The sequence below is a fragment of the Grampus griseus genome, assembly GCF_964374135.1.
Source record: "Grampus griseus genome assembly, chromosome: 15".
In the NCBI taxonomy this organism is placed as follows: domain Eukaryota; kingdom Metazoa; phylum Chordata; class Mammalia; order Artiodactyla; family Delphinidae; genus Grampus; species Grampus griseus.
Window position 1 is genome coordinate 29083125 of NC_139009.1, and position 12136 is coordinate 29095260.

General features: G+C 38.5%; 1 protein-coding gene across 2 annotated transcripts in view; it reads right to left on the minus strand.

The window, feature by feature from the left end:
• Positions 1–12136, minus strand: part of EIF2AK2 (eukaryotic translation initiation factor 2 alpha kinase 2) — a 40140-nt gene that overhangs the window by 8317 nt on the left and 19687 nt on the right. Inside the window, exons 11-16 of one of the 2 annotated variants that reach the window (XM_082671918.1) lie at positions 11640–11756; positions 9998–10178; positions 6483–6611; positions 1670–1771; positions 557–610; positions 345–479 (exon numbers count right to left, since the gene is read on the minus strand). In XM_082671918.1, the coding sequence (XP_082528044.1) occupies positions 357–479; positions 557–610; positions 1670–1771; positions 6483–6611; positions 9998–10178; positions 11640–11756 (706 nt within the window). In that variant the 3' untranslated portion in view covers positions 345–356. Of the gene's footprint in view, positions 1–7; positions 480–556; positions 611–1669; positions 1772–6482; positions 6612–9997; positions 10179–11639; positions 11757–12136 lie in introns of those variants that run through there. The other variant, XM_082671917.1, reaches the window with a different exon arrangement.

Below are 12136 nucleotides of genomic sequence, written 5' to 3' on the forward strand. Positions count from 1 at the left end.
ACCATATTTCTCCAGCTGGATTGTTAGCTATTTTGGACAGAGATAGATCTTATATCTTTTTGGCCTAGAAACAGCAGGTATTTAATAAATAGTCATTCATTAATTGATTAACTAATTGGTATTAAAAAGAAAATTTGAGGCATTTTTCCCCCCATCTTCATAATAAGGAGATGAGCGAGGGGAAGGCAAATATAAGAATGTTTTTGAAGTAAGAAAAAATGCAAACCTTTCTGCAAATGTGGCAAAAAATTAAGGGAGAAAGGAAAATAGAAGATAAATACCATTAATATTCCCAAGCAGACTTTAGACAGTTATAGGAAAATGGAGTATCAGAAGAAGGATACTTTTTTAAGTATCTAACATGTATTCCATTTCTTTTTCTCTGCAATATTACTCCACTCCTTCAAAGTCTTCAGTATTTTCAATGTGTTAGGTCGTTTCTTGGGATCCTTTGAGAGTAATTTCTGTAGAAGATTTTTCTGTAATGATAGTAAGAGTCAATACTAGGAAATAAAACATTGAGTAAATAAAATTCCGATTATTTTTAAGTGCTTACTTCTTTGTTGTCAAATACATCTGAGAAGGTGCCATCCCTTAGATCTTTAAGAATCTAAAAATTAAACATACATATTCATTAGGAAATTATTCACTTTGGAGAAAAAACAAACTTAGGAAGCACTAAAGCTGGGGATACCCTAAATCTGGGATGTTTCTAGATCTTTGAAAAATCTCGTTAGCCAAGAAGCAAGCAGGAATCCTCTCCTCCACCCACCCCATGTTATAACCATCCTGAACATTACAGCATGTTGAAGTGTTAAGAGCATCATACGAATTATCTCCCTTCATCCTTTTTGGAACCCTATGCAATAGGTACTTTCATTATTCCTGTTTTACAGAGAAGAAGGCTGTGGAATCCAGGTGAGTCCCTTTTACTGAGCTTCAGACTAGGATATCCAGTTGCATGCAGGCTTCAGTGGCTCCCTGCTGCCTCCACAAGAAAGTCCATATTCTTGCCTCAATTTAGCCCCAATATATCTTTCCAGTACCATCAACCACTACTTCCTTGACTGATATACTCCAATAAAAATGACACCGGCCAGCTATTCCCAAACACACTTTTCACATTCCTGTCTCCACATGGCCTTCTTTCCAATCTGGACTATTAGAAGTCAACCAGTCCTTCAGAGCTCAATTTAAATGTCTCCATGAAACCTAAATCCCTACAGCTGGCAAGACCTCCCTCCTAGCTGTTTCCATTAGACCTCATGCCTTCTCCTAAAACATTTACAGCATTGTCTTATGTTACCTTTCCTCCTAGAATATAAGCTCCTTGAGAACAAGGCTTATTTATTTTCATAATCCTTGGAGCACGTAGCACAGGGTCTTATGCAAAGCAGGCAATCAAAACAATTTTACAGAGTGACTCAATTAGGAAGAAACAGCTACAGTTTTATGAGATGTACACACCTTCCAAAGAAGACCAAAGTTTTTGATCTTTAACAAAAAATACTGGTTGCCCAAACATGAAAGGGATAAAAATTCATATTTCATTTGCAGTCAGCACTAATATGCCCCAGCCCATCCTGGAGGCAATAACTGTTTGCAGCAGCACTTTGGACATGACGGCCAATAATATTTGTTGCTTAATTCTTTCTGTGAGATTATTTACCTTCATTGTTTCTATCGCAGTGGAACATATGTGAAGAAGTTCTGCAAGAATTAGTCCCAGAGCAAAGATGTCCACTTCATTTCCATAGTCTATACAAGCAATCTGAAGAAACCAAAGTATATTTACATTTGTGACTCATCTGATATAAACATCCATGCCTTCTAAAGCCAAAAAAGTTATCTGACCAAAACGTATCACACAACAATGTATGTTTATTAGCAAGATGTGTGGAGTCTGACTGCCCAGGTTCAAACCTCTGTCACTAAATAGTTGAATCACCATCAATGTGGGAATAATCTCAACCATAAAATGGAGGTAACAATAGTTTTAACCTCATAGCTTAACTGCAGGGTTAGATGAGACGAGCAGGTGAAGCAGTTAAAATCGTGCCCAGTAAATCAGCTGTATGCAAATGTTCATAGCAGATTTATTCATAATATTCCACAACTGGAAGCAATCCAAATGTCCATCAACAGAAAAACGGATGAACAAATTGTGGTATATTCATACAACAGAATAGTATTCAGCCACAAAAAAGAACAATCTGCTGATATGAGCAACAACTAGAGGTTCTCCAACAGGCATTACTTTGAGTGAAATAATCAAATACAAAAGAGTACATACTATATGATTCCATTCTTATTAAGCTCAAGGACAGGGAAAACTAACCTATGGTAAAAGAAATCAGACCACTGGTTGCCTCTGGGCAGTGGAGAGGAGTGACTGACTGGAAAGGGGTCTAGGGGAATACTCTAGGATGAGGAAAATGTTCTACATTTTCATAGGCTTGCAGGTTTCACAGGTCTATGCCTTTGTCAAAACTAAAAAAAAAATGTACGTTTAAGATCTGTGCATTTTATGGTGTATAAATTATTCCTCAATAAAATGTGACAATATAGGATGCAGGAGATATTTTAGAGAGTGGGAGTTAAAAGGGAGCTGTCAGTCCCCTACTGTCTTCTACCTTCACACTTTGCAAAAAACTTATGTTTTTATGCTGAATGGTCCCCAAAGGAAGAGGTGTGTTCCTTCTTCATTCTAGACTCTCAAACCATCAGATGGCTCACTGTATTTTTTTCTTAGATGACAAAATAGTAGGGGTATTTTGAAAGATATATTACCTTTCAGTAAAAAATTATCTTTAAAGGGCATTTATAAAAAAAAAAAAGATAGGACAAACAACCCCAAAAGATGAAAACAGACAGTAAGCAATCAACCAAAAAAACAAACAAAACAAAACAAAAAAGCCCCACCTACTACAGTAAAGAGTCTATATATAAGCCAAACATTCATGAATTGATAGCTGTACAACAATATTCATAGCAGCAATACAGCGATACTCAAAGTAGCTAAAAGGTAGAAGCAACCCTAATATCCATCGATGTGACAGATTAACATAATGTGATATATCCATACAATGGAATATTATTCAGCCTTAAAAAGGAAGGAAATTCTGACATATGCTACAACATAGATGAATCTTGAGGATACTATGCCGAGTGAAATAAGTTAGTCACAAAAGGACCAACACTGTGTGATTCCACTTATAAGAGGTCCTTAGAGTATCCAAATTCATAGAGAAAGTAGAATGGTGGTTGCCTGGGGCTGGGAAAGAGGGGAATGGAGAGCTATTCGATGGGTCCAGAGTTTCAGTTTGGCAAGATGAAAAGTTCTGTGGATGGATGGTGGTAATGGTAGCACAACAGTGTGAATGTACTTAATGCCACAGAACTGCACACTTAAAACTGGTAAAGATGGTAAATTTTATGTTATGTGTATTTTACCACAATTAAAAATAAATATATTTAAAAAATCAGCAGCCTCACTAATAACCAATAACCCATTTTAATAGCAAAACATGATACATATCCAGGGAAAAGCTTTAAAAATATAAACAATATTCATAAAGAAAAAACAAATTTTCATTGAATGTTTTCATTGAAGAATATAAAAGTGGCCTTGAGGTAGAATATATTATTGCTCCCAATTGTGCACTGGCCTCCCAGAGAGAGCATGACACTTCTCCACCATGTGCTTGTCTTGAGCTGGCCAATTTGCTCTGGGCAATGACTTTCAGTGATGCCACTGAGGAGCAGAATCTTAAAAGCCATCACAAGGTTCTGACACTGCTTTCTGCAGTGAGGACAGAAATACTCAGATAGGGTTCTTCCTTCAGCCTGGGTTCTAGAATGAAGGAATCACGTGGGGCAAAACTGGGCCAAGACTGCAGCCATCACACCACGTGAGCAAGAAATAAACCTTTGGTGTTGTGTATGCCACTGGGAAATCAGTGTCATTTGTTACCACAGCATAGCCTGGCAAAAGCTGACTGAGGAGGATTTGAATAATTGGGAGAAATATACCAATTTCTTGGAGACTTCTTGGAGAAGAAGTCTCAAATATATAAAGATGTCAATTCCCCTCAATTGAATCCTTAAATATAATGCAATTGCTATCAAACATCAACACCAGTTGTGGAACATGACAAACTGATTCTACAGTTTATTTGGAATAGTAAATGTGAACACTAAGAACATTTTTTTCTTCCAGTTTCATTGAGATATAATACAGTACTGTATAAGCTTAAGGTAGAACATTTTTTAATTGAAGAATAATGTCCTGATATTTATCAGGACATTATATAATGCTATAATAATTCTATAATGCTAAAATATAAAACATTTTATAATGCTATAATAATTAAACAGGATGATATTAAAGAGGAAGAAGATTAAATAAATCAACTGGACAGAATAGAGTCCAGAAACAGATCCATAAGTGTGTGGGAATTTCATATATGATAAAATAGCATATTTATATTGTGTTAAATATATATATATATAATTTACCGTTTTAACCATTTCCATTTGTACAATTTAGTGGCATTAAGTGCCTTCACAATGTTGCATAATCATCACCACTATCTATGTCCAGAAATTTTTTCATCACAAACAGAAAATGTACCTATGAAACAACAACTTCCCATTCCTCTCTCCCCTCAGCCCCTGGTAACCTCTGTTCTACTTTTTGTCTCTATAAATTTTCCTTAAAAGAATATTTTAGATCATTAACTATTTGATATATGGTGATGGGGCAGTTTCATACCCACATGGGGAAAATCAAGTTATACTCCTTCATATATATACAAAAATTAATTCAGCTAAAGTATCAATAAAAACACGAAATATTTTTATAATCTTGTGGTAGGAAGGACCTCCAAAATAAAAATGATTAACCCAGAAGCCATAAAGAAAGTATTGAGGGACTTCCCTGGTGGCGCAGTGGTTAAGAATCCGCGTGCCAATGTAGGGGATACAGGTTTGATCCCTGGTCCAGGAAGATTCCCACATGCCGCAGAGCAACTAAGCCCATGCACCACAACTACTGAGCCTGAGCTCTAGAGCCCGTGAGCCACAACTACAGAGCCCGTGTGTCACAACTACTGAATCCCACGCACCTAGAGCCCATGCTCCGCAATGAGAAGCCACCGCGATGAGAAGCCCGTGCACCGCAACGAAGAGTAGCCCCTGCTCACTGCAACTAGAGAAAGCCCGCGCGCAGCAACGAAGACCCAACGCAGCCAAAAAAAAAAAAAAAGATTAAGCTACACCTCATTCATCTCAGTGACCAAAACTGCAGTCTGATAATTCCATAGTCTGACTGAGAGTGTGAGGGAGGAGGCGGCATTCTCGTACACATTAGTAGGAGAACATACTAGAGTCACTTATTTTGAATGACAATTTCACAGCATGTATCAATTTTTTTTGAATTTTTGTATTTTATCTATTTTTTATACAGTAGGTTCTTATTAGTTATCTATTTTATACATATTAGTATATACACGTCAATCCCAATCTCCCAGTTCATCCCACCCCTGGCCACTTTCCGCCCTTGGTGTCCATATGTTTGTATGGACATCGGTGTCTCTATTTCTGCCCTACAAACGGGTTCATCTGTACCATTTTTCCAGGTTCCACATATATGCATTAATAGTATGTATCAACTTTGAACTGCACCTGTCATTCTAGTCAACAATTTCAATTCAAAGAATCTATCATTGATTATCATCGAAATATTTGTTTTTAGACTCAAAGATAAGGAGGAAGACACATAACATGTCTATAAATGTAAAAAGTTGGAAACAATCTAAATAAATGCCCATCAATAAGGCAATAGTTAAATGCGTGCCGGTATATCTATACTTTGGCATACAATACACTTGTTAAAAATAATGTGTCAAGGGCTTCCCTGGTGGCGCAGTGGTTGAGAGTCCGCCTGCCAATGCAGGGGACACGGGTTCGTGCCCCAGTCCGGGAAGATCCCACATGCCACAGAGCAGCTGGGCCTGTGAGCCATGGCCGCTGAGCCTACACGTCCGGAGCCTGTGCTCTCCAACAGGAGAGGCCACAACAGTGAGAGGCCCGCGTACCGCAAAAAAAAAAAAAAAAAAAAGTGTCAAATCTATTTGTACAGCTATGGAAAGATTATGATATACTGTTGAATAAAAAAAAATTAAGTCACAAAATGACATTATAGTATCTTGTAAAATGTATTTATGTATGTTTTTATGTAAAAAGTCTCTGTAAATATGTATTTTTATCTGTATATTTTTTATAACTCAAAGAAAATGATCTAAAAGGATAAACCACAAACTCTAGTGAGAAGAGTAGAAAGGAAGGGTAAGGAGAGCTTTCCATTTTTATTCTATTTACTTCTGTACTGTTTTAATTTTATGAGAGGTGCCTATTATTTTTATAGTTAAAAAAATGAAAGAGATAAAAATATATATCAACAGAAAGGAAGGGGACCTCACCTGTTCTGGGCTCATGTATAGCCTAGTTCCCTGTTTACTTGTCCGCGCTTCATCATTTTTCAGGTATGTTACAAGTCCAAAGTCTCCAATCTTTATTTGGTTCGTCTCTACTAAAAATATATTACATGGCTACAGAAAAAAAATTTTAACTTGTAAGTACCAATTTGACAAGACTTTTATCACACATCCAAATCATATTTAGTAACAGCTATTTTTATATTTACTTATAAGGCATTTACTCTTACATAGGTAAGCCCAAAACAGGAAATTTATTATTATCGGTCTTTAAAATGCTAGCTGAGGAAGTAAGGACTTTTTGGCTGAGAGCAGAGAAGGCTTGGGGCATAGCTGCCTTCAAATATCTTAAGATAAGTGGAAGGTGGACTCACTCTGCCTGGTCCCAGGGGACAGATCCAGGACTAGAGGATGAAAACAACCACAAGATTTGCCTTAATATATCCTGATATACTAATCGTGTGGTCCAAAGAATGGGAGTTAGAGAGTTCCCCATCCTACGAAGTATTCAAGACAGGGCTGGACGCCCACTTGGTGGAAACATTGATGGGGATTGAAGTAGACACCCTTAAGATCCTTTCTAATTTTGAGATTCTCAGAATGAGGCCATTCCCAATAATGCTGCAGAATATCATATGCAGAATTTCCCCTGGAGCCTTCCTTTACGTCTATTTCTCCAGGCGTCTGACAACTTCTTCACAAACGTAGCCCATCTTTTTTTTTTTTTTAATATCTTTGAATTGATACAGCCACTATGGAGAACAGTATGCAGGCTCGCCCTCTATCTTTGAAGGCATATCAAGTTAACTGGAAGCTGATGAGTAGCACTGAAATATTTTTTTTCCACGTAATTCTTTAAGCAGATTGAAAAAAAAAAAAGGAATAGAAGAACCGAATGACAATTCCACAACTTTGTAGAAGGTATTGACCAATATTCTAAAGACCATGAAAACATGAAGGTTGTTGATGAGGAAATTAATATTTTGCCATTCTTGAGAAAGCTACTTTCAATGCAATGTTGGGCTATCCACACACACACACAGACTCAAGGAGACAACACTTAGGAGAGGGCCTAGTAAAGAAACTGAAAGAGAAGAGACCATAAGCCCAAGCAGGTTGAAAGAGCAGCTTCGAAGAACCAGCCTGAAAAAGCCCATGCAGAAATCAGCAGTTAGATTAGAACAATTAATGGTTAGATTGGAACCTACCGCCAGTAACACGGACGGAAACCTGTAGACTTGTGGGGATGTAGAGAGAAAATGTGCCTCTGCTGTATTCAAGTTACAGTGTAAGAAGATGTTGGGTTTGCAGGTACAACTGCTGGTCCCACACAAGGCTACAGCCTGGCTCTGAGAAATAGGAGGTTGCATTTACGAAACTGTCTAAATATATAAGCTGGATGGGACTGTCTAATAAAAATATTAGATTGCTTGTTTATAGTTCATTAAAAAGAAAAAAACATGATGCCACATTTTGTCTAATCAGTTATGGTATGACTAGGCAAAATGTTGGATGGTAGAACATAAAAAAGGGTGCGAAAAAAAAAAGGGTGCCAACTGGGAATTCCCTGGTGGTTCAGTGGTTAGGACTCTGAGCTTCCACTGCAGGGGGCCCAGTTTAGATCCCTCGTCGGGGAACTAAGATCCCATAAGCCGCAAGTTGTGGCCAAAAAAAAAAAGGAGCAAACTTTATCCAGGAGGTACAGGAATAAGGGCTGAAGCTGACTGAGGGGCCTGGGCCGATTGGGGGACTGAACTCCTCAGGCCCTAAGCCGTCACTCCACAAACCTCTGTGTCCATCACCAGCATTTTTGGTCTGGTTCTTAAGGTAAATGCTGATCGACTTTATAGAATAGGGGCTTTATTGGGTAAAGACTGTTCTCTGGCAAAGCCACCAGGAGCAGGTATTTTGCAAAGCATCACAAAATAAGGTGCACACCTTTGTTCATATCTCCTCTCAGATATGAGAAAACAGTAACTGTAGCAGTGAAGCTAGGAAGTTGAAGAAGATGAAAAGAAGGCTCAGTAGTATTAAAGTTTGACCTTTGAGCACCTGCCGACATAGAGCAAACATTCTCTGCAGACACAAGAAAAGATCACTCCCCGACACGGAGCACAAGCAGTGCGGAATACAGGAGGGAACTGGCAGACCAGGTGGTGGGAGAAGGGAGCACCGATCAGAATTTCATTAACTCATCCTGACAAGGGTCTGGGAGGTAACACTCAAATTGCTGAGTAGAGGAAATGACTGTGTAAGTAGGTAATTTATTTGCAAATGATTATATAAATAGATAATTGTGTTTAATTTCTTATTTAACTCTACGATTTATTTCGAAGTGTAGGTATAGCCATTCTAAATGTAACCTTTTGAACAGAGTTATTATATCATTCCAACTTCAAAGAACACCTTCAGATACTGTTAAAAAAAGATACTGGAATGAGGTAGACTCCTACTTGAAGGCATCAGACATCCAGCCCCCGGGCAGACCAAGGATGCAATACCTCTTAAGGGCCATCTTTTTCTACCTAGGCCAAACAAACAACTATGTACATGGTTGCTTATTTTTCTCAAGGAACTTTTTGCTTTGTTTCTCATTCCCGGCTGTTTTAGACAGGTGGGATAAGCAGAGAGTCAAGGTCCATATAGACAAGGTGCTTCTGTCTGATCCAGAGTGACTGGGAAAGGCTCATAAAGGAATTGGTACCAAAGGGGACAAGCAGAGAGTGTCCAATGCAAGAACATGAGCAAAGATTCGGTGACAGGATTCAGCATGGCCAGTCTGTGATAAGCATAGGCAAATCACAGGGAGTATGGAGGAGAGACTGAAAGCTCTTCTGTCTCTCTTCTTTCACTTTTGAGGAGGAAATGGGAAAACTGCTCAACTAGACCATAAAAGAAGCTAGGAAGCCCGAAGAAAATGAAAATACAAAGATATGCTACATGTTCCAAGGTTTGGGTTACTGCAATTTTCCAATCATGGGGCACAGATGTCTAACCAAATGCCAAGGAAATTCTAGACTCTGGACCTAGTGGCTGTGACTGCCCTCAAGAGTAATGACTGAAAGGTTAAGAGACCCATGTTCCCAAAGCCAGTTACCAGAGTCCCTTCTGCCTCTCAGACAAGCCTGAGAAGCAGTAGAGGCAGGGACAGAGCAGCCAGCTGGCTGTGCCAGCCACAATAATTATTTGCACAAGTGTTCAGTATACTAAAGCTCTTAGTGTTTACAACTGGGGTGTGACTCTCAGCCAGGATGACAAATAGAACCAGAAGTGAATGAGCTTCTTCCTGTGGAGCTCAGTGTCTCCATAAGTTTACAGCCCTGGAGACCTTCTGCGTGGTTCTATAGATTGGTATTTGGGGCAAGTGCTAGATCCATTCTAACTTTAGAGGATCAGAGATGTTATTTCCTCATGACTGTCAATCGATTCTAAAACTAAAGAAGATAGACTTTTAAATTAACTAATTTATCATTTCCTAACAAAGTACTTTTTCCACTTACCTTAAGGTCTCTATGAATTAACTGTTTTGAATGTATGTAATGCACTCCTTCTGTTATTTGTTCAAAGAATACCAAAGCCAAACGTTTGTCTTGTTCCTTGCCTCTTCTATTCTCAATCCATTGCTCCAATGTCCCTTTATCACAGTATTCCATTTGGATGAAAAGGCACCTAGTCTTTGATCTGGGTATAAAACTCACAGTATGTTAGAAGTAGCAATACAAATAAATTTATTAAAAAATACACTTAAAATTCCATTGAAAAAATTGCACCTTCTTAAAAATGCCAAAATATGTCTCTAAACAAACCTAAATATAACAAATTTGAATCAAAACATTATAACCCAGTCTTTATTTAAATCATAAATTCCCAGGTATCCAAAGCTTTGTTTAGCTAAGTTATAAAGTAGCAGCCTGCCCATTCTTTGTTGCTGAAGGTCCTTGATTATCTTTGCTAATAGATAGGAATAGAAGCATAAATACAATGGAATTGCAGAAAACCAAATTTCATTAATATGTACAGTAATTTTGAAACATTTTAATTCACCATTGCTCTACTGAGCATCTATTTTGTGAAAGGCACAGAACAGGCATCTAAAGATAAGAAAGTGAGTTAGACACTATCTTTGCTGTCATGAGGATTATAGTTTAATAGGACAGAGATAAAGGAAAAACAAACCTAAAATAATAGTACGTAGATAAGAATTTAAGAAAAGTGCCAACAAATTGCTATGAGGTATAGCAGGGAGGACTGATTTTGCTAACCATGGTTTTTTGTTTTGGTTTTGGCTTTTGGGTTTTTTTCTGAACTAAGTTGGCCTCAATACTAATTTAAATTCTTTGAGCATATATTGGCTAGAAAATAGAAAAAGGTAGCCAGGAATTTGCTGAAAGCTGAAGAAGTCTGTATGTTGATGGTACTTCTGAAACCGATGATAAGGTTCTCAATTACATGGTGTGGAGACGGTGATGAACAGGCCCACAGTGGCCTCAGGATTATACTGAAAGGACTGTCTCCAAGAAACAATGGGTGACTTTCCAAGGGAGGCGCCAGCTCTTTAAAACCCTTCAGTCCCTTTGCAGTGGCTTATCTGAGACAAATCGTCAGTAATGCAAGGTTTGAGGGGAGGGAGCCCCCGTCACAGCTCAGGGTCTTGGAATTATTTTCACTGCCCACCACCTGACCGTAAGGGGTATAACTGCATTCAGAAGAGGCCCCTTGACTGCACCCTGCCAACCAGGTGAGAGGGACAGAAGAGGGCTGGCAGTGGAGGAAGGAGGGGAGCCTCCAAATGCAGCATAGACAGCAAGTTCAAACCTTCTTCACAAGACTGCATTTATGGCCTGGACTGAAGTCAGGGCATGGGAGCAAGCCTGTACCTTAAACAACAGAGTCAGGAAAGCTAAACCTGAGATTTCAAAAACCACGGAGGACAATTAAAAAAAGGTTTTTTAAAGCAAGTCTGGAGCAAGAAAAAGACTATTCATTGTCTCCTTACCTGTAGAATGGAGGCATAACAGTGTCTCAGTGTTTCTGGCTGTGATTATTAAATGTAATAATTAATGGCCTTACCCAGTGGCCCACACATAGTAAATGACTGTTTCCTCTATCCCATCATGACTATGGGAATTTCCTTTTAGTTACCTTGAAGAATTTATGCTTTGCTCAGGATCGTAATCAAGCCCATCCCAACAACTGTGGTAGTGAACGATATTTGCATGATCAAGCATTGCCAAAGCTTTCACTTCACGCTCTACCTTCCTAGTCAAAAGAAACAGGGAACACAAAAGCGTCAGTATCCATCCCTGATAACAACAACAAAACGCCTCGAGCAACAGCAGACAACTACTTATATTCCCTTATTAAACAGTCACCATGGTTTCCACACTGAGTTTTAGAATGCAAGCCAGCAGTGCTCAAAAGGAAAGAGTGAACACACAGAAAAAACACAGCTGTTCTCACTCTCAACATAAGAGAAAAAAACAGTAACTTAATTATTCTAAACATCACAGTTTAAAAGTCATACGTAGTAGTCTGTGAACTGCCAGTGATGGAGTTTTTTTTTTCTGGGGGGGAGCTAAAAAAAATCATCCACTATGTTTTATTTAGACATGTTAAAATCAATTTGGATTTCATAAGCA